Source organism: Mesoplodon bidens (genome assembly GCF_964165515.1).
Source record: "Mesoplodon bidens genome assembly, chromosome: X".
NCBI classification, from domain to species: Eukaryota; Metazoa; Chordata; class Mammalia; order Artiodactyla; family Ziphiidae; genus Mesoplodon; species Mesoplodon bidens.
Window position 1 is genome coordinate 23,815,256 of NC_138163.1, and position 23,702 is coordinate 23,838,957.

General features: G+C 41.9%; 1 protein-coding gene across 1 annotated transcript in view; it reads right to left on the reverse strand.

Moving 5' to 3' along the window:
* Positions 1-19,079, reverse strand: part of ADGRG4 (adhesion G protein-coupled receptor G4) — a gene marked incomplete at both ends in the record, with an annotated part of 142,562 nt that extends 123,483 nt beyond the window's left edge. Inside the window, 1 exon segment of the mRNA XM_081222984.1 lies at positions 19,010-19,079. Within this exon segment, the coding sequence (XP_081079110.1) occupies positions 19,010-19,079 (70 nt within the window).
* Positions 19,080-23,702: the final 4,623 nt, after the last annotated feature.

Sequence of the window (23,702 nt, forward strand, 5' to 3'; positions counted from 1 at the left end):
CTGGCTGCAGCACCAAGAGCCTTTCATCCACCCGGCTCAGAGTAACAGGGAGAAAAAGTAGAAAGAAAGAATTAGTAGAAGAAAGAAAGAGAGAGGGAAAGAAAGGAAGAAGGGAAGAAAGGAAGGAAGGAAGGAAGGAAGAAAGAAAGGAGGGAGGGAGGGAGGGAGGAAGGATGGAAAGAAAGGAGGGAGGGAGGGAGAAAGGAAAGGAAGAAAGACAGGAGGGAGGGAGGAAGGAAAGAAAAAGAAAGTGGAAAGAAGAAGGGTGGGAGGGAGGAAAGAAAAAGAAAGAAGGAAAGGAGGAGCGGAGGGAGGGAGGGAGGAAGGGAGAGTAGGAAAAAAAGAAAGAGCAGGTAAAGTAAAATAGAATAAAGTATGAAATATAGTAGCGTTATTAAAATTAGAAAGTAATTATTGAAAAAAAAAAAAAAAACCGGACCGATAGAACCCTGAGACATATGGTGGAAGCAAAGCTATACAGAGAGAATCTTACACAGAAGATTACACATACACATTCACAAAAAGAGAGCAGGGGGAAAAATCAAAAATCTTGCTCTCCAAGTCCACCTCCTCAATTTGGGATAATTCGTTGTAAAAAGAGGAAAAGGGCGAGAAGTCTGAAATCTTGCTCTCTAAGTCCACCTCCTTAATTTGGAATAATTCGTTGTAAAAATAGGAAAAGGGGGGAAAGTCTTAAATCTTGTCCTCAAAGTCCACTTCCTCAATTTGGGATGATTCGCTGTCCATTCATGCACTCCACAGACGCAGGGCACATCAAATGGACCGTGGAGCTTTAATCCGCTGCCTCTGAGGCTGCACAGAGAGATTTCCCTGCCTCTGCTCTCACAGCTCCCGGGTCTCAGCCTTGGACCTGGCCCCGCCTCTGCGCGTAGGTCGCCGGAGGGCGTCCGTTCTTCGCTCAGACAGGACGGGTTTAAAGGAGCCGCTGATTCGGGGGCTCTGGCTCACTCAGGCAGAGGGGAGGGAGGGGCGCGCAGTGTGGGGCGGGCCTGCGGCGGCAGAGGCCGGCGTGACGTTGCAGCAGCCCGTGGCGCTCCGTGCGCTTTCCCGGGAAAGCCGTCCCCGGGTCTCGGGGACCCCAGCAGTGGCGGGGTGCACAGGCCCCCCGGAAGGCGGGGCGGACAGTGACCCGCGCTCGCACACAGGCCCCGCGGCGGCGGCGGCGGCGGCGGCCCACGCCCGTCTCCGAGGTCCGTGCCTTACCCGCGGCTCGTGCCTGTCACCGGCGCTTCCCCAAGCAGCCCTCTTAATGCCCTCTCCTCGCGCACCAGGAAACAAAAGGGAAAAAAGTCTCTTGCCTCTTCAGCAGCTCCAGACCCTTTCCCCGGACTCCCTCCGGGCTAGCCGTGGTGCACTAACTCCTTCAGGCTCTCTTCCTGCCGCCAGCCCCAGTCCTCTCCCTGCGCTCCGACTGAAAGCCGATACCCGAGCCTCAGCTCCCAGCCCCGCCCGCCACGGCGGCCGAGCAGACAAGCCTCTCGGGCTGGTGTGTGCCTGAGGGCACCGCTCCTCTGTGCCAGAATCTCTCCGCTTTGCCCTCCGCACCCCTGTTGCTGTGCTCTCCTCCGCTACTCCGAAGCTTTCCCCCTCCGCCACCTGCAGTCTCCGCCCGCGAAGGGGCTTGTAGTGTGTAGAAACCTTCCCCCCTTCACGGCTCCCTCCCACTGGTGCAGGTCCCGTCCCTATCCTATTGTCTCTGTTTATTCTTTTTTTCTTTTGCCCTACCCAGGTATGTGGGGAGCTTCTTGCCTTTTGGGGGGTCTGAGGTCTTCTGTCAGCGTTCAGTAGGTGTTCTGTAGGAGTTGTTCCACGTGTAGATGAATTTCTGATGTATCTGTGGGGAGGAAGGTGATCTCCGCGTCTTACTCTTCCGCCATCTTCCTCCGGGGTCCTGAAGCATGTCCTTGCCTCCTATCACACTGGAATCCCATCAAGCCTTCAGGCTTCCTACCAGCTTACAGGATGGAATCTGCTGGCGTCTCCCCGCTTTTCCCCTCCATTAATGGCAGGGTCCCAATGTGTACTTGCGACCCATGCTTTTCTCAAACCAGTGCTTCTCCCGTTTAGCGCGCGCCCACCATCCATTCCTTTTAAAAATACATTAGATTTTTGTCACAGCTAAAACCTGGATACAACTTAAAAGTCCTTTAAAGGGGGCTTCCCTGGTGGCGCAGTGGTTGAGAGTCCGCCTGCCGATGCAGGGGACGCGGGTTCGTGCCCCGGTCCGGGAAGATCCCACGTGCCCTGGAGCGGCTGGGCCCGTGAGCCACAGCCGCTGAGCCTGCGCGTCCGGAGCCTGTGCTCCACAACGGGAGAGGCCACAACAGTGAGAGGCCTGTGTACCGCAAAAAAAAAAAAAAAAAAAGAATAGTTAACTTAATAAAATAAGTAGCAAAAAAGGTAAATCAACTTAAATTGTAAAAGCTTATATCCTTTTCTCTTAAAATTGTACGTTTAATAATGTGTCCTATGAAATTACAAGCCCATGTATACTGAGATGTGTGTACAAGAAAATTCATTGTAGCATTACTTGTAACTGCAAAAATTTGGAAGCAATTTAAATGCTCATCCGTGGTGAGTTAGTTCAATAAATTATAGTACATCTATAAATGGATATAGGAAGCCCCAAAATGGATGAGGTGGATATAAACCTACTGATGTGTCCATGATAATATTAAGTTAAAATAAATCAAATTGTAAACCTATGTGTAAATATGCATATATTATTTTTATTTTTTTAGCTATACACATCCATACACACCCATGCATACACACACACATTATAAATCCATAGGAAAAAATTCTAAAAAAAAAATAGACACCTCTGTGGAGAGGATGCAGGGTAGGTTTTACTTTATGCTTCATGTATTTTTGCATTGTTTGAGTTTGTTTTATTCACAATCATTTACTGCATTTGTAATTTTTTTAATAAAGGAAAGATGCTTAAAAACTACTCCAAAACTAAATTACTAATGACTAGCACCTTTGCCATGATTATTATTTATCACTACACTGTTTAAATATTCCTGAGATATCTCCAACTACAGTGAATACTTGTTTATTAAGCCCAGGTAGCATTCATGGTTTTCAGCAAATGTTCCCCCAAAGCCTTGTTCTCATGAATATATAAATATACACATATATAGTTTATGTGTAAATAGATCTATTGAGAATTGTGACCTAGCAATGTGTTCATTAAAATTTATTTTTGAAAGGTCATAATCCTTCTATGGACCATAAACAGCAATTTATTAGGCAAAAGCTGAAGCTAGACATGTAGTAACCACTCCTATTTATTCAGATAACTGCCCTCTTTTTCCAAGATGTCAGACACCAAGATGGAGGTAGAAGAATTTCTATGGTGTTACAGCTCCTTCAGTGGTGAACAGGCAGTGACCATAGCTGGTAGCTTAATTTCCCCAGGTGGATTATCAGCACCAGCAATTCTCTTCAAAGGAAGCTTCTAAGAGAGTGGCTCATAACTGTGTGGGGGCCACAGACTCCTTCGAGGCAGTCCTGCAAGGTGTGTGGGGTGAAAAGAATGGGCTTTGCAACAGGACAGATCTTTGTGCAAATCCCAGCTCCACTACTGATTTGATGGGTGACCTTAAGCAATTTATTTAAACTCTCAGGGACTCTCTTTCTTCATCCATAACATGCCTGACACATGGCAAGGACTTAGTAAAAGGCAGCGATTATATTATTTTAGAATATGATGACTATAGACTGTCCTCAGGAGGAAAAAAATTCATCTTGCATTTTTAGAATGGTGCGTACCATCTCAAGGGCTTTGCTCACCTGTCAAGGCCATTCTGGACCTCAGGTTAGGAAACCCTGTCTAAGGTTTGGAAAGAACATTTGAAGGAACCTGAATAGTAGAAATAACATTTTCTACTCCTTTTACTGATTGTCATTTTAGGTTATGTTTTCTTTGGCTTGTTTGTTGTATTGGATTATTTGTATATTATGCCCACCAAGACTTAATCAGACCAAGAGGATAGATTGTACATTAAAAAGTGTACAAAAGAGCAAAATAAATGAGGGGCATCTAACACTTTATCACTTCAGTTAGATTTAGTCATTTACCAGCAAAGTGGTATGAAAGGCCATGGCAATTCACTGGCCAGATTAGGTTTTCAAAGACCACTGCTAAACATATGGATTTAATAGAGCCATACTTCTGGTTCCTTCCATCAAAAATAAAGTTACTTTAAACTGCTTTGAGTGAGCTGTTCAGGCTTAACCTACTAGCTCGCTTTTGTAATCAGAGCCAGCTAGGACTTTTCTCTTTCGTTTCCAAGCCTTCAGAAAGGAGAAAAACCAAATACCTTCAGGTAGTAGCTCAAAGGAATGGCTTTCCTGTTCCTTTGCATTAGTCTGAGCTCAAAGAAACACAGAAACCCTCTGCCATTAACTCAAACAGCATCCAGACCGTTGGTGAAAACCTATCTCCATAGTCTGCAGGAGCCCTATTAGGCATGGATCTAGCCCCCATTCCCTCGCTAACTCCTCCCAAATCCATAAGAACAGTAAATACTATTCCTCTAAGAATAAGTGAACATTTCAGGAAATGAGAAAAAATTCTATCTTGATGCTGTTATCAATGACTTTACCCACACTTCAGGACTGCAGCTGTTGATGATGGAGAAGATTGGACTGGACGGGAGAGTGGGGTTGTACAGAGAAAAGCAATCTTATATTTCCTCCTAAAAACTGGAAAGAAGGGAGGAAATACATGTGTAATTCCAAAAACCCAGTTTTCTTACAAGAATTCCATCTAAGAGTTCTCCCACAAAGTCATTGCTCTCAAAAGAAAAATGAATTGGTTTATCAATATCATTCCCCACTAAAAGGGACTGGGGCTCTTTGGTAAAATGGCTGATTCTTGGGCTGAGTGGGAAGACTACAAGATGAGCCTGTAACATCTTGTTGTGCTAGAAAGTACGGAAGTGCTCGAAAAATAATGGGAATGTGTCAAAAGGACACAAGAGCCAGACTGAAGGACTCCCACTGGCCAAATCTGGACCAATTCGAGCAATAAAATAAATGACAGCAACAGATTGTAACCCATTGAATAAACTAAGAGTCCATGAGTTCATGCTGATATAAACATATAAACAACTGAAGGAATAAATAAGTAAATGTAGAAGAAAAGAACACTCTCCCTCACAATAGAATACTAACTAATACTAACTAATAAATGCACTGAAAGTGCATCTGTCCACATTTGGGGAAGGGAAAAGAGAAAACAAATGAAATTTTTGTAACAAAAAAATCAATTTTAGGGCTTCCCTGGTGGCGCAGTGGTTGGGAGTATGCCTGCCGGTGCGGGGGACACGGGTTCGTGCCCCGGTCCGGGAGGATCCCACATGCCGCGGAGCGGCTGGGCCCGTGAGCCATGGCTGCTGAGCCTGCGCGTCTGGAGCCTGTGCTCTGCAGCGGGAGAGGCCGCAGCAGTGACAGCCCCGCGTACTGCAAAATAAATAAATAAATAAATAAAAATAAATAAAATAAATTTTATCATCTTTTTTAGCCATAGAGTCAAATCCAGATTATACAATACTATTATGAGTCAATATTGGTGCAAGTAAGCCAAAATAGTTGATATACAAAAATCATCTCTATTTGACATTAGCATGTGACTTTACTTTGGCAGAAGAGTTTCTTCCTAATTATATTTTGCCTGGGCTAATATGAAAAGTTAGATTAGTGTTCCCAGAGCACACACCAACTGAACACTTTGAGGGGGCGGTTAGAAGTGGGGTTGGGGGGAGACCAAGGAAAAGGCAGCTTGGACTTAAAATTTGCTGCACACAATCCTCACTCATATAATCAAAAGATGACTATCTCCATCTACCTAACTGCCTTATTATATTCACGGTGCAACAGCAATTTATTTCTCCAATGCCTTTTCCTGAGCCAAATTACCTGATTTATTCTGTCTCTGGAGACGGCTTCTCACTGAGGCACTGACAGGGGCCTGAAGGATGGACAACACTGAAGCTGCAGGGCTTCCGCTTCCATTCAGGAAAGGGAGACAGGGCGCTGCCCGGAGTGTATCCTGATTCCTCCCTTCCATTTCCTCACTAAGGGGGCTGCAGCTTTAAGAGGCTCAAGATGGCCACGTACCTGGTTACCACTGGCTCTGCAGTCAGGCAACCTGGGTTGGAATCCCAGCTCTGATGCTCATCAGGTGGGTCGCTTTGAGCAAGTAACTTAACCTCCAGATGCCTCGCCGTTTGCTTCAGTAAAATGGGAATTCAGGGCCACAGTGTTGCATGAATGCACAACCCAGGGCCACCACTATAGTCTACACCAAATAACACCCCTACCTGCCAGCCTTACAAGACTGTTTGAAGATTAAGTGACATGATGTGTGCTCTCAAGCATTGCTGAAGGACATGTGCATTGGTACAGTCTTTTGGCGGGCAATTTGGCAATATCTATGAAAGTATAAACTGAGTATGCCCTTTGTTTCATAGGTAGCTATTAATGAATCATGATACTATCACCATCGCGTACCTCACAACCCAGGGCACTAGGCAAATATCTGAGGCTTGCTGCACATCAACCTAATTCCACTCCCAGCACAGCCCATGACAAACCAAAAAGAGCTTTATGGCAGAATGGAACATTAACCTTTCTCTGAATTAGGGGTGTAATGTTGGGACCACCACTCTAGAACTGACAGCCGTAACAGCACACTACGCAGGCTGGCAGGAAGTGACAACTTCCCTGCTTTGGGACGATGTCCCCATATGAAAGCTTCTAGATACTCCCTGGCCCTACAGAATTCTCTCCCTCCATTCCTCCACTGAATATCTTCCAAAAGCAAATAAATACATGTCTGCCTACACATACTCGCCTGCACACACACACACACACACACACACACAAAACCATACACCAGAACTCATAGCATCCACCTGCCAGGGAGCTATTTCTGAACCATTCATGGTGGATGAGCAAGTGCTCTTTTCTGTCCTTGGCTTATGTGATTATAGTATCATCATCTTTCATGTGCCTAATAAATCAAGAGTTAATCCCACATGGCAATAATTGCTATGAAACCTAAGTCTCAATTATGGTTGGTTAACATTGCTTTTCTGTCCAGCCCTCCAAAATGACATCAAATACGACACTTAAGAATGGTTATGGGCTTCCCTGGTGGCGCAGTGGTTGAGAGTCCGCCTGCCGATGCAGGGGACACGGGTTCGTGCCCCGGTCCGGGAGGATCCCACATGCCACAGAGCGGCTGGGCCTGTGAGCCGTGGCCGCTGAGCCTGCGCTCCGCAACGGGAGAGGCCGCAGTGGTGAGAGGCCCATGCACCGCAAAAAAAAAAAAAAAAAAAAAAAAAAAGAATGGTTATTATGGTGAGCATAAATCTCCAGGGCTTACTTGTCCCTTAAAAGAGAATGTATCATAATTTCACATGGTCTACAAGGGCCTCTGCTCTCTGCAGTATGATAGTATAAAACCAGTTGCCAAAGACATGAACAAGCAAGTAACTAAATCAGAAATATAAAAAGATGGGCTCTCACTATTTTTAAAACACAAGTTAGAACAATAATAAGATACCATTTTTTGCCTTTTAGAATGATAACACTTTAGACTGAGAATGTCTAGTACTGACTAGCCTGTGGGGAAACAAGTCACTTTAAAACACTGCTGGTGATGGGAGTACAATTAGTACAGTCTGCCTTTTTTTCTTTTGAAGGGCAATTTGCCAATATCTATGAAAATTTTAATTGTACATAATTGTGCATATGCTTTTGACCCAGCAATTCCATTTCTATCCATTTATTCTGGACAAACATACATGTGTGCAAAGCTGCAAGTACAAGGATATTTATTGCAGCATTGTTTGTAATTGAGAAAAAAATAGGAAAATCTCTATGTCTCAAGAAGTTAATTGTTACCTCTATACACTGGAATAGTAAAACAAACAAAGTAGATGCATAGAGTCATGGAGAGATTTCCAAGGTTTACTATTAAGTGAAATGGGAGTTACATAAGTATAGATATAGTATTATCCTATTTCAAAAATAAGAGAAAAATGTGTGTGCTGGCATACACTAGAAAAAAGTCTGAAAGAATACACTCCAGATAAGAATGAGTATCTTCAGGTTTGAGATTTAGGGGGATTTTTACTTTCTATGTTATTTCAGTAATATTTGAATTTTTTTATAAATAATGTGTTACATTTATAATCAGAAAAATAAGGATGGATGGATGGATAGATGATAGGTAGATAGATAGATAGATAGATAGGACAGATAGATAGAAACCACTTGTGGCCATCCTTGAGGTTCTGCAGACAGAGGTAAGTCCTGCTTAGATCTGAGCAGAAGCGTGGTGTAGTGGAATCCAAAGAGGCCAGATTCAAGTCCCAGTTCTGCCCCTTCCTAGCTGCGTGAACATGGGAAATGAATGCAGGTAAAAGCATTTAAAATTAAAAAAAAAATTTTTTAATGAAGTATAGCTGATTTACAATGTTGTGTTAGTTTCAGGCGCACAGCAAAGTGATTTGGATATACATATATATTATGTATACATATATAATATCCATACATATGTAATATGTATATTCTTTTACAGATTCTTTTCCGTTATAGGTTCTTACATGATATTGAATATAGTTCCCTGTGCTATACAGTAGGTCCTTGTTGGTTATCTGTTTTACATATAGTAATGTGTATATAGTAGTGTGTACATGTTAATCCCAAACTCTTAACTTATCCCTCACCCCTGTGAAAGCTTTTAAGACAGCGTCTGGCATACAGTGAGCACTATATGAATGTTAAACGAATAAACTCACGTCACTTCTCTGAACCTCATTCCTCCATGGTAAGATGGGAGTAACAATTACCTACCTCGTAGGGACGTTATGAAAGCTGATGCAATAACTAACAAACTGATGCAATAACTAACGTTTAGGTCACATTTGTGAGAAAGTTGATAAACTGTGAAGCCCCATGTAAATGTCAGCTGCCATGTTTGCCATTGTCATTATTAGAGGCCTCTTCTTCCACAACCTCTTCTGCGCCCTCACACATGCAAGCACGACTGCGCTGAGCCCTTGCTGCAGCCTCCAGGTCCTGAGCAGGGCTTGGAGGAGGCTGGGCTGTGATGAGTTGGGACAGAAGCTTTGCCCTTCTGTTTGGCCAGGCAACCAGCGTTCTCTGCCGGGCCTCTCCAGGGCCCGCTTCAAAAGCCACTTGTGTCTTTGCATATGATTTAACTATCCATTGCAGATGTCTGCTTGAACGCTGCCATCTGTTCCCTGGCAATTTTCAAGTTCAAACTGCATGATTGCTCCCCTGAAGCGTGTTCTCTCTTGATTTGGCCATCCTCCGTGTCTCTTCGCCTCTATCCCCTGTTTCCTTTTATTTTAAATTACATGTATTGTTTCCCCCACTTAAAAAAAAAAGAGGTGTTTTTTCCATGATAAAAGTGATACTGTACATGCTTTTTAAAAGAAAAAAATGGAAAGTATTAGAAAGTAAAAAGATGAGAACAAACTCAGCCAGAGTTCCACCACCCAGAGACAACCACCATTAACATTTTACAATATTTCTTTTGCTGTTTTGGTTCTATGCATGGGTTTTGCTTGTTTCTATGTGGCTGAGATCATATTGTATGAAAAATGTGGTAGCCTGCTTTCCTCACTTAACATTATGACATAAGTGTTTTCCATGTTGGGAAAACCTTATCATAAACCCCATTTAAATGATTATGTTACAGCCCCCAGGAGTGCCAGGCATCATTGTATTTGTATCAAGAAGATACACATAACATAAAATTCACCATTTTAATCATTTTAAAGTGTAAAATTCAGTGGCATTTAGTGCATTTACGATGATGTACAATCATCACCATTATCTAGTTCCAGAACTTTTCATCACCCCCAAAGGAAACCCTGTACCAATTAAGCAGTCACTCCCCATCTGCCCCTCCCTTCAGCCCCTGGAAACCACGAACGTGCTTTTTGTCTCTGTGGATTTGCCTATTCTAGACATTTCATATAAATGAAATCATACAATGTGGCTTTTTGTGTCTGGCTTATTTCACTTAGTGTAGTGTCTTAAACGTTCATCCATGTTGTAGCATGTGCCAGTACTTCATTCCTTTATATGGCTGAATAATATTCCATTGTATGGGTATACCACATTTTAAAAATTAATTCATCTATTAATGGATATTTTGGTTGTGTCTACCTTTTGGCTATTATGAACAGTGCTGCTATGAACATTCATGCTATTGATTTTGTTTGAACACATGTTTTCATTTCTTCTGTGTATATACCTAGGAGTGGGTCATATAGTAATTCTATGTTTAACTTATTCAGTAACAGCTGACCTGTTTTCCACAGTGGCTGCTCCATTTTACATTCCCACTAGCAACATATGAGGGTTCCAACTTCTCTACCTCCTTGCCAACTCTTGTAGTTTTCTGTTTTTTTTTTAAATTAGTATTATAACCATCCTCAAGGGTGTGAGTGACATCTCATTGTGGTTTTGATTTGCATTTCCCTAACGACTAATGACATTGAGCATCTTTTCATGTGCTTGTTGTCCATTTGCATAACTTCTATTCAAGTCCTTTGCCCATTTTTAACTGGGTTGTCTTTTTATTGTTGAGTTGTAAGCAGTCTTTATGTATTCTGGATACTAGGACCTTATGAGATATATGACCTGCATATAGCTCCCTTTCTGTAGACTGTCTTTTAACTTTCTTGATAGTGTCTTTTGATGCACAGAAGTTTTTAATTTTGATGAAGTCCAATTTATCTGTTTTTTCCTTTGTTGCTTGTTCTTTTGGTGTCATTTCTAAGAATCTATCTATTGTCAAATCCAAGGTCATGAAGATTTACCTCTATGCTTTCTTCTAAAAGCTTTATAGTTGTAGTTCTTACATTTAGATTGTTCATACATCTTGAGTTAATTTTTATATATGGTGTGAAGTAAGGGTCCAACTTCATTCTTTTACATGTGTTTACATGTATTTGTATGTATACATGCATATATGTTTACATACCCAGTTTTCCCATCACCATTTGTTAAATACATTATTTTTCCCCATTGAATGGTCTTGGCACCCTTGTGGAAAATTAATTGACCATACATGTATGGGTTTCTTTCTGAACTCTCAATTTTGTTCCATTAATCTATGTCTATCCTTATGCCAATAACACACTGTTTTGATTATTGTACTTTGCAGTAGGTTTTGAAATCAGGATGTGTGAGTCCTCCAGCTTTGTTCTTTTTCAAGGTTGTGTTGGCTATTCAGTGTTCCTTGCAACTCCATGTGAATTGTGGGATTGGCTTTTCCATGTTTGTAAAAAAGACCATTGGAATTTTTTTAATTTATTGAAATGTTTTCTTTTTGGCCACGCTGCACGGCTTGTGCGATCTTAGTGCCCCCACCAGAGATTGAACCCAGGCGCACGGCAGTGAAAGCACTGAGTCCTAACCACTGGACCACCAGGGAGCTCCCTAAAAAAGACCATTGGGATTTTGATAGAGTTTGCCTTGAATCTGTGGATCTCTTTGAGGTATATTGCCATCTTAATATTAAATCTGTAAACATGGGGTTTTTCCCGTTTACTTAGGTCTTCTTTAATTTCTTTCAGCAATGTTTGTGGTTTGAGTGTAGAAGTCTTTCACCTACTTGGTTAAATTTATTCCTTGGTATTTTATTCTTTTAGAAAGTATTGTAAATGAAATTATTTTCTTAACTTCATTTCAGGTTGTTTTGTTAGTGCATAGAATGTACTACTAATTTTTATGTATTGATCTTGTATCCTGCAATTTGCTGAATTTGTTTGTTAACTTAATCATCTGTTTTTCAGATTCTTTAGGATGTTCTTTATGTAAGATCGTATTATCTACAAACAGAGATAGTTTTACTTTTTCTTTCCGGTTTGGATGTCTTATTTCTTTTTCTTGTCCAATTGCTCTGGCTAGAACTTCCAGCACAATACTGAATAGAAGTGGGCATTCTGGTCTTGTTCCGGATCTTAGGGGAAGATTTTAGCTATTCACAATTAAGTATGATGTTCACTATTAGGTTTTCATAGATGCCCTTTACAGCTTGAGGAAGTTTCCTTCTGTTTCTAGAGTATTGAGTGCTTTTATCATGAAAGGGTGTTGGATTTTGTCAAATGTTTTTTTCTGCATCAATTAAGATGATCATATGTTTTTTTTCCCTTCAATCTATTAATGTAGTGTGTTACATTGGTAGATGAATTTTTATATGTTGAAACACCTTTGCATTCCTAATATAAATTCCACTTGGTCAGGGTAGATAATCCTCAGTATGCTGCTGGAGTTAGTTTGCCAGTATATTGTTAAGAATTTTTGCATCTAGATCCATATGGGATATTGGTGTGTAGTTTTCTTTTCTCATGATATCTTTATCTGCCAGCTACCATTTTTTAACTCTCTAGCAGATTGATATAGCAAGAGAATGTGCCCCAGGTCTTTCTCTGGTGGAGCCGGAGGGAAAATAATACTCTTGCCATATTGCCACAATACTCACTCAAGATGTCATTCTATTTTGCTTTTTGCTAAATTCTAAAGCTGCTTTGCCTGAGGATGCCAAGTTTAAGCAATTTTAAAGCAGAATTGAATTCACTGAGCATAAAACAATGCCAGTTTTTCCCAGAATGCTCCTACTTTTGTATTATCTGATTTTCTGGGCAGTAGTATAACTGGAGTCTTGGCCCCTATTGCCAGTTTCCAGTGCTCAGCATAATGGTTGGCACGTAGTAGGTACTTTATTGCTATTTACTGAATATAATCATTGTGCCCTATATTAGGGTACTGAGTTGGAAGCTGACAGGTGAGCATATGGAGGGCTGTCCCTTGTGCAAAAGTATCAGTGCTGTGGGTGAAGCATCTGGCATAGGATGACAAATTCTGAACTACAGACTGAACTTGTGCCTTGCCCTCTGTTTTAGAGAACCTTTGGCAAAAGATCAGGAGATAGTTCCCTCTCCCTATCAGACCCCAAAAGTAACAAACACATCCAGTTTAAAAGTCAGTGAGGTTGGGCTTCCCTGGTGGCGCAGTGGTTGAGAGTCCGCCTGCCGATGCAGGGGACACGGGTTCATGCCCCGGTCTGGGAAGATCCCACATGCCACGGAGCGGCTGGGCCTGTGAGCCATGGCCGCTGAGCCTGCGCGTCCAGAGCCTGTGCTCCGCAACGGGAGAGGCCACAGCAGTGAGAGGCCCGCATACCACACACACACACAAAAAAGTCGGTGAGGCAAATCTGCAAAATTATTAGTGATTAGTAGTCCAAGGTCTGGCCAAAAGAAGACTTGTAAATTGTGTCAAGTGATGTCCCCTCAGTGAGCAGTTGAACGTACAGATAGAGAAGCTCTTTGAAGTTGCCAGATCAGCTCGGCTCATAAGCCTGAGTTTAGAAAGGCATCATTCTCTCCTCACACTTTAATACTGTACAGTCCAAACCCCTAGGACTCATGGACAGTGCTTTGAGACACTTTTTGACAAAAATGCCTCCATTTTCCACTCTGCGGTTTTCTTAAAATAGCTCAGTGTTTTCTAGTCACCGTAAAGAAGTGCTGATTTCTAAGCTATCACATTGGACCTTATTCTTCTACTCTGAAAAATCTTGACTTGTTTGAGTGTATATAATATATATAAAGGGAGCCTTAATGGATTTGTTTTCATAATTTAATATTTTTTGTATTTGCTCTTGTATAATTGTTTTTAAAGGAAAGCATTACAGAATTGAGGGTGGAATTCTTAGAACCAAAGTTGTTCTTAATAAAAATCACCACATACTTGGACCATGAAAAAAAATAAAGGTCAGTGAGGGAATTCCCTGGGGGTTCAGTGGTTAGGACGCTTTCACTGCCATGGCCCGGGTTCAATCCCTGGTCAGGGAACTAAGATCCCACAAGCTGCGAGGCGTGGCCAATAAACAAACAAACAAACAAACAAACAAAATAAAAGGCAGTGAATAAAACGTTTAGAACTCTAAGAGATAGATAATTGGCATGATTTTTTCAGTAAAGTCCCTTTATTTTCTGAAGACTGAATTAGTAATCATCAGATATATTCTATACTTGTTTTCCTGTCCTCTCTTGGCAAAGATTCTCCTTGAAATGTGAAAGGTTAGGGGACTGAGATTCTAGGTGCACTGCCCTGCATCATCTTAGGAGGAGTGGACAAATGAGGTTTAACCCTGGTCAGGCACTGTGGGCATGATCTGGTCACTGTTTCTCCCCCATGAGGTGACCTGCTTTCCTCTACTTTATCCAAGAGTTCTGATCCATAGAACCTGACTGAGCATCAGAGTCTGAGTGTAATAGTTGCTAGGGTGCCGTAACAAAGTACCACAAACAACAGAAATGTATTTTCTCACAGCTCTGGAGGCTAGAAGTCTGAGGTCAAAGTGTCAGCAGGGTTGTTTCCTTCTGAGGACTCTGAGGGAAAAATCTGTTCCAGGCCTCTCTCCTAGCTTCTGGTGGTTTACTGACAATATGTGGTGTTCTGTGGCTTCTGCTGCATCACCCCAATCTCTGCCTTTATCCTCACACGGCCTTCTCCTTGTGTGCTTGTCTGTGTCCAAATGTGCCCTTTGTATAAGGACCACCATCATATTGGATTAGGGGTCCACATTACTACAATGTGACTTCATCTTTCCTTGACTAATTACATTTGTAATGCCCCTATTTCCAAACACAATCACATTCTCAGGTGCTGAGGGTTAGGACTTCAACATATGAATTGTGGGAGGGAAACAATTCAACTCATAATACTGCATAAGGCTCAAGGCCCAGCTAACCACCTGGCAATACCTTCTATTCAAGGAGGGAGAGGGGGCAGAGCAGATTTGGGGGACGGGTCCCACCGGAGTCATTGGCTGTATCAGTCCTGTAGAGAATCTGCCCACTGTGAAGGTAAGCATTCTGCCAAGGGCGCACCATGCCTGCCTCAACTAGGAAATGTCATTACTCACTCATAAAAGGGCTCTTCTGGCTCTTAGTATCACAAATCCTTGCAAATGAATAGCCAGGAGCATTGAAAAACTTGGTAGACCAGGTGCTGGCAGACCCATGGCTGTCTGAGTAGATACAGTAGATTCATGCTTGATGCTGGGGAGCTTCATTACCCACATCACCACGGCCATCCTGTTGACAACCACAGAGGCCCAGAGGTACTGCCATCCATTGCCTATACTTCCCACTGGTCTTGTGAGTAAACAACTAATCTTTAGATAAACCCTTGTACATTGTTGGTGGGAATGTAAATTGGTGCAGTCACTATGGAAAACAGTATAGAGGTTCCTCAAAAAACTAAAAATAGAGTTACCATATGACCCAGAAATTCCATTCCCGAGTATATATCTGGAAAAAATGAGAACTCTAATTTAGAAAGATATATGCACCCAGTGATCAAAGCAGCACTATTTACAATAGCCAAGATGTGGAAGCAAACTGAGTGTCCATCAACAGATGAATGGATAAAGAAGATGTGATATCTATATCTATATCTATATAATGGAATATTACGCAGCCATAAAAAAGAATGAAATTCTGCCATTTGCAGCAACGTGGATGGACCTAGAGAATATTATGCTTAGTGATATAAGTCAGACACTGAATACAGTATATCATTTATATGTGGACTCTAAAATGTAATGCAAATGTATATGCAAAACAGAAACAGGCTCACAGATATAGAAAATAAACTAGTGGTTACCAGTGGGGGAAGGAAGGGGAAGGGACAATAAGGGAGTAGGGGATTAAAAAGTACACACTATTATGTATGAAATAAGCTACAAGGATATATTGTATAGCACGAGGAATTCTAGCCATTATCTTGTAATAACTTTTAATGGAGTATAATCTGTAAAAATACTGAATCACTATGCTGTACACCTGAAACTAATATAATATTGTAAATCAATATACTTCAATAAAAATTAATTAATTAGTTAATAAAAACAGATGATATATTAAGCCTGGAACATTGTATATGGAAAAAATTTCCTACCATCAACGAATAACTTTGCCCTCTAAAAATGTAAAAAAAGACAAAACCAAAAAACCAGATCTGCCATATATAGAAGCATCCAACTTTGAGCCTCATTTCTCTCACCAGTCACCAGTTACAGAGTTTTCCAACATGTTCTCTCCTCCAGTACCTAGGTTGCTGACCATGCATGTGGCCTGCCAAGAGTTCTTTTTGGAATGGGAGGCAAAGGAATTACCCTCACAAAGGTAATGAGATTGTTCCTTCAAAACTTGGGCCCAAGGCCCATGTCTCACCCAACAAAATGGATGCCCTTACTCATAAAGCCAGAAGTACCCTGGACCATTCATTTACTTGACACTGATGATCACTGAGGCCCAACTATGTGGCAGTGTTGGAGTGCAGTGATAGAGCGAACACGTGTCCACACCAGATCCCTGGCCTTCATCAGTTTAACATTCCAGAGAGAGAGAGGCAGTCACTCAACAAGGAAAGAGAATTACAAATTGTGAACAGTACTCGGAAGGAAATTAACAGGCTGATGAGCTAGATAATGCGAGGGGCAGGGATGAGGGGAACCGGAATGTCTACATTCAATCAGATAGTTAAGGAAGGCCTCTCTGAAGAAGAGTCATTTGGGACTTCCCTGGCAGTCCAGTGGTTAGAGGTCCATGCTTCCACTGCAGGGGGCACAGGTTTGATCCCTGGTTGGGGAACTAAGATCCTGCAAGTCAAGTAGCCAAAAAAATAAATAAATAAATACAAATTTTAAAAAATTTATGAAGAAGAGTCATTTTAGTTTAGTCCTAGGAGATGAAAAAGAGCCAGAGTTACAAAGATGTGAAGTAAGAGCGACCCAGACATGGGTAATAGTATGCGCAAAGGCCTTGAGGTGGGACTGTGCTTGCCATTCTCGAGGACTAGGAAGGAAGCTGGTGTGTCTGGAGTGAGAGAGAGGGAGAGGAAGCATAGTAGGAAATGAGGCCCAAGAGGCACTGAGACCAGATAGTGCAGTGCTTTTTAGGGCTAATTAAAGAGTTGGGATTGTATTCTAGTTGTGATGGAGACATATTGGCAAGTTTTGAGTAAAAGAGTGACATGACCTGACTTAATACATCAAAGGATTGCTCTGACTGCTGTGTTGAGAGTAGGCTATCACAGAGCAAGAATAAAAGCAGGGAGCCCAGAGGCTATTTCTGTTTTATTCCTTCCCTCCACCCTCTCTTCCTCCCTCCCCCGCTCCACTCTGCAACTATTCAGTTCCTGACCTCAGTCTTCCTCCCTTCTTTCTGGCACTGCTCTCACCTTTAGACCTTACAACAGATTTGGTTTCTTCTTCTTGACCCTTGGTATTTCCTCCATGGGCATGGTTTTGCTCCACACTCTGGCCTCATCCAGCGACAGCATCTGAATCACCCTCTGCCCGATCTAGGCTTGGCCCTCGCCCTGTCTCCCACGATGACCCTCACAGTTGGGAGGCTGGTGACTCTTCTAGAGCCTGAAGGGGACTGAACCTTAGTCATACCATTTTTTTCAAGAACCAATTTTTGTTCCAGGAAGAAAATGATAACTTTCTCACCAACTGAAGGACAATGAGAACTGTTTAATAACCTAAAAGAACACTGCCTTGCATCATGAATTTGAAGGTTTAAAATCTGCACATCTATCATAATTTTCATTGACCAATGACATTCCTCACAAAACCCATTCTAACCTTCCAGTATCACACACTCTTCCACTTTTTCTTCCAAGACTACACTAAAGACTTCTAGATCGTTCTATTCCTAGATCCCTCTTATCCATGCCCCATGCCCTACCCACACACAGACAAATCCACTTAGAGTTTGTGTCACATACACCACCACCGTACAGGTGTTCAGGGTTTTATCATTTCAAACTGCATTAATTTATTAAATCAGCAAATATGTACTGACAAGCTGTGTGTCAAGACCTGTGCTGGATGTTTTGGATAAAGAAATGGAGCAAACACAGTTTCTTGCCTTTGAGGAAATAGTCAGGGAAAAGAGAAATCAACATCCTAGCAGGTAGTCAAGGCCAGGCGACAGAGTTGCCACTGTGCCCCCTAGATCCCATTTCAAACTTTATGACAAGAAACATGGTTTCCCATCAGGCTCTGCACACAGTCAGTGCTTGTTGTTGATGGTGATGATAATTTGGTATTTTTCCAGAAGATCAGCTCTCAAATCTGAGGGCCACTCAAATTAAACCCCACTTCTGTTTCATCAAGGAACTGTCCCTCATTGGCATGTATGGCCTGTTAGCTAAAGACTGATGTGCTAAATGAGCAGTGTTACCAATTGAATTCACTTAACATGGACGAGATTGCAATCTTCCAAGGCAACCTCGTTCTTACGTCTCCAAATTACCAGCTACTTCAGTTCAACTGTCTCCATCATCTATTTGCTGCAGAATAGAAACAAAGACAGAATCTATCTCCATTCTGATCACAGAGTTTAGGCAAGGGCTGGGCCTCCCAGAACAGATGCCTGTTCGTCACACCTCAACTTCCCTGTCTATACTCTATGATTGTTGCCATATATATATATATATATATATATATATATATATATATATATATATATAATGGAGACAGAAAGACGATATCATAATGCTCCAGGGAGCTTTAAATAAAGCATTATGCATAAGAGAAAACAGCCTAAAAGAAAACCCAAATCTTATGTTAGGTGTGTATCAGCCACCAAATGGCATGTCAGAGCTTCATTAAGATATGTCAAAGACAGCAGTAGTCCAAGCTACTGTCTACTTGGGGCCAGTTCTCTATCAGTCACAGGGAATCCTGAGAGAGTGGATTCACTTGCTGAAGCTCCAGCTTGTCCTATAGCCATATGGACTGACAGGAAGCCATTGAGAGGCAGCCCAGCAATTTTTCAAATGGTTTATTTCGGTAACCTACTGTCCATGAGATATTGAAAGAGATAATAAGAATACATTTTCCTACCTGAGAGAAAGATAAAACTCAACATGAGAATGGTTCCATAAAGCCTCTGATATATGATGTGTTCTTTCATTGTCTAAACCTGCGTTCAAAAAGTCAGAAATATGCCCAGTTCAGTTTCAGAACAAACGATCCCCAAGTGCATGTGACTATACTTTTCCCTCGCCTCCCACACAAGACTTTTTCCTCATGCTCAAAGCCATGGCAGCAGCCACAGTATAGACCCTTGCCTGAGTTATGCAGCCTGGCTGCAACCTCACCGACTGATTTTTTTGCATATCCGTTTAACACATTTTATTGAGTGCCTACTATGTGTCTGACACCGTGTTATACACTGGGAATACAGCGCTGGGAAGACAAGACAGAGACTCCTGCCCTCACGAGGCACTTAGTCCAGAGGGGAAGGCAGCCATTAAATGCATAATTACAAAATGTGATGTATTCAACATTAATGCACACAACTTCAACCCAACAACTTGCTGCTTTAATGATCCTAAACTTTTTGGAGGAAGCATTATGCAAGATCTTATTAACAAAAGTAACTCATCAAAGCATTGCTATTTTTTAAATCTTTTGTTGTTGTTGTTTTTTTTTGGGGGGGTTTGGCCACGCTGCGCATCATGTGGGCCCGACCAGGGATCAAACCCATGCCCCCTGCAGTGGAAGCGCAGTGTCCCAACCACTGGATCACCAGGGAATTCCCAAATCATTGCTATTTTTAAAAAGCAGATCTGTTTAGAGAAACCTGACCACCTCATTACGTTTATCCACCTTCTCTCCTTAAATAATCGTAACTAAAGCTACTTATTTGGGAAACACACTGGAAGTCCCCCTTTCTCCAACCAAAATGGTATTAAAACTACAAATCCTATGGAAACATATTACAGAAGCTTGGCAGTAAGATGCTGATGGGCATTTTCTGATTTTAAATAAAATACACTTCTGAATGATTTACTACTGATTTAAACATTTCTTTTATAGGATAATGCAACATATTGTATTTCTTTCCACTTCTAAGCAGGGTTTGGAGTGAATAGACTCACTTTACAATGTAAAGTAACAGAAGCCAATTAGGAAACCAAATGAGTCTTGGGCTTGCTATGAGCGCCAGCCATTAATAAAGCTCTTCATATTTACCAAGTGTTCTACTGTCATTCTCATTAGAATAATAAGGGAATTTGTATGACTTGGATGGATTTTCTAAACTATGAGCTTAGAAGTAAGGGGATGTCTAAATCTTTTATAACTTGCAAGATGAAAGGCAGCTTAAACTTCCAGTGCTGGAAGAGGAAGAGACTGCGAATCCGTAACTAGCTTTGAGACCGTATTGCTGTTCATTCATTTTCCTGGGCCTCAGTTTCCTTATCTGTAAAAATAGAGATAATAATCTGCCTATTTCCCAGAACTGCTATAAAAGAGGATCAAATTAGGTGATATTTCAAAGGCAATTTTCAAAGTATAAAGTGCTATAGAAATGGATATGATTGCTATCTATAAAATAGAATTTTCAGCAGCAAACAATCCAATTTATACCTTCCTTGAATTTCCTCTAAACTTTTATAACAATTTCACGGTATGTTTCAGAAACTTACCTCACACCCCATAAATAAATCATGGGACATTCTCACTATAGAATACTATGCAGTCATTAAAAGGAATAAGGTAAGTCTCTGTGTCTATCAGGCATGAAAAGGTGGGTTGGTAAGGGGGGCAGGGACTGAGGACTTTTCCTTTATATACCATACAATTCTGTACTGCTTGATCCTTTTATAATTATCATATGTTACCTATGTGATTTTAAAAATTGAAGGAAAGGAGAAAGAAAGGGAGGGAGACAGGAAGGGAGGGAAAACAGGAAGGAAGGGGACGAGAGAGATAGGAAGGAAGAATGGGAATGAAATCAGTTTCCTGTATGCCTCATACCATTCTGTATTGCTTGATTACTTTACAGTGAACCTGTATTACTCCCATAATTTTTTTAAAAATGAAGGAAAGAAAGAAAAGGGAAAGAGAGAAAGGGAGGGTAGAGATTAAGGACTTTCATGCCTCATACAGTTACATGCAATTTGGTTTTGTATGATGAATATCTGTTACTTTTATAATTTAAAGAAATTTAAAGGAAGGAAAAAAGAAAGAAAGAAGGAAGGAAGGAAGGAAGGAAGAGAGGAAGACACTTACCTGAGAACTAGACTCCCTTAGCCTCCCACCCCCGTGTCACTGTGGGGTCCAGAAAAAGAGTTTGCTTTTCCAATGACCAGATCTGGTCTCTGAATCCCTATGTTTGATGTGAAATGAAACAAGCAAAAACAAGCAGGAGCCTCATTATCTGCTGGCCATGCCTCAGTCACCTTCCTTTGTGGATCAGACCAGCCTCTCTGCTCTTAGCTTTATGGGGCTTGTTGGTCGGGCACATCCTCTTTTCGTGGCTGGTAGCACATCATGGGGCTGCTCTCCCGAGCATGAAATCAGCATGAGCAAAGTTCTCAGGTTATTACACACCCGCAATAACCCATTAATTTGAGGGCTCTTTCTCAGTTTTCACTAACGATTATCTTCAGTTGCTAGTTGATTTTGGCTTTAATTAAATTAGATCTATTAAACAGGTACTTGCTCACTTAACTCAAGCTCATTTCACTTTATTGAGAAAGTGGGGAGGGGGCGTGGAGCAGAAAGCAGAGGCCAAGAAAGTACTAACTTGCTCACATCTCACACTGTCAGTATGGGGGAGCCAGCAGTTTACCATCACTGCAGATCCATCCTTCAAGTTGCCTTGAAAAGAAGAAGAATTACTGAGGGACTTCCCTGGTGGTTCAGTGGTTAGGACTCGGTGCTTTTACTTCCCAGGCCTGGGTTCAATCTCTGATCGAGGAACTAAGATCCTGCAAGCCGCTAGGTGTGGTCAAAAGAATAAGAAAGAAGTAGACTTACTGAATTGGTTTGTTGGTATCATTCTCAAGATGGAGGATGTAGCTTTTACCCCAGAATGTGTCATTACAGCCCTTTTGGGATGATGGAAATATCAAATCCCATCAACCATCCGGAGATGATTCCTGCCACCCTCTGCATTTCCAAGCTCAGGACCCTGAGGTCCACAGGGTAGAATGATTTGCTCAAGGTCATGGACCTTATGAGAGGCAGAGCAGGAACTAGAACCAAGGCTCCTGACTCCCAGACCAATGTATTTTCCTTTCCACCTCACACCTTAAATGGAAAAAGTCAGTCTAAAAAGAGGCTGAGTCCCAAAAATAAAATAAAATAATAAAATAAAATAAGAGGTTGAGTCAGCCTATCATCTATAGGTACTCCATGGGGGGAGGGGGGGAGAAAGGGTGTATCAGAATCACCCATTACTCACCCCCAAGCCCAGAAACTGTGATCAACATGGTGGATAAGAGCCCAGGCTTTGCAGAAGATAGACGAGTTTGAATCTCCATTGTGTGATTTAGGGCCAGTTCCCTAACATCTCTGGAGGCCCCAATGTCCTCGTTTGTAAAACGTGAATAATGGCACTCACCTCATATCGCTGTGAAGATTACTTGAGACGGTGGGTGTAAAGGGCTTAGGCCAGGGCCTGGCACGGGTGTCAGTGCCCCCTGCTCCTGCATAGAACTCCACCGCTTCCCCTTTTCACTAGGAACAAGGCTTAGCTTTTGAGGTCTGCTCCCCACATGGGACCATGCAGCTTACAAGAGGAATGGGGCAATTGCTAAGCGTCTTGGCGCCCCCTGGCGGTGGTTTATATTTCACACCATGCTTGCTCATTGGTCTGTCTCTCCCCGTCCCCCAGGAGCTCTGGAAGGCCTGGGGCTCCATGTTATACAGTGGTTCACACATTTCCTGGCACACAGAGAGCACTCAATCAAGATTTGATGAATGAATGACTACATCTTTCTCCCCTCCTAAGGACAGGAAAACACATCTCTCTTCTCGTGCCCCGAGAGCTAGCACAGTGTCTGGCACATAGTAGGTGCTTAACGAATATTTGCTGAATTGAAAAAGAATTTAGAGGAGAATATATTCATACATACTTGGATATGTTTAAAAAATTCTCTGAAAGGAGACCCTGGTGAGAATAACTGATTCTAGGAAAGGAGACTGAGAGGTCTTGGATGGGAAGGAAACTCACTATTCTCTGCATATACTTTTGTACTATTAGAATTGTAATCATCTGTATGTGTTGCTTTTTCAAAGAAAAACACTGGGTTTTTGTTAATCCAGTGTAGTGCAAATGAAATAATTGACGGGAAAACGAAATGTGCAAAAAAATGAAGAGGTCGGACCCCTTGGTGAAGAAAAAAATTCCACCTGAGGAGGAAGGGCTTCAATGGCTATCTTCCATTCTCAGGAAGGTTATAAGGAGAATGTTGACCATCTGTTCTCTGTATCTATAGAGTAATAGGAAATGGATTAAAATTGCAGTGGGAGATATGAGTCAACATAAATAAGTCATTATTGACGATAGGGGTTGATAAACACCAGGAAAGGCTATCATGGGATGTTATGAGCCATCCATCCCGGAAACTTGAAGGTCTAGATAGCCATATAGCTCTGCTGATTGAAGTATCCTCCCACACAGAGTGCTGAGCTTGGTGAGACTTTGTCCCCGTTTCTGACAATACAACTGACCCTTAATCTGGTGAAGGTCCAGGCTGTCATTGTTCCCTCTTCTCTTTCCTGCTATGAGCATCCCACCAGA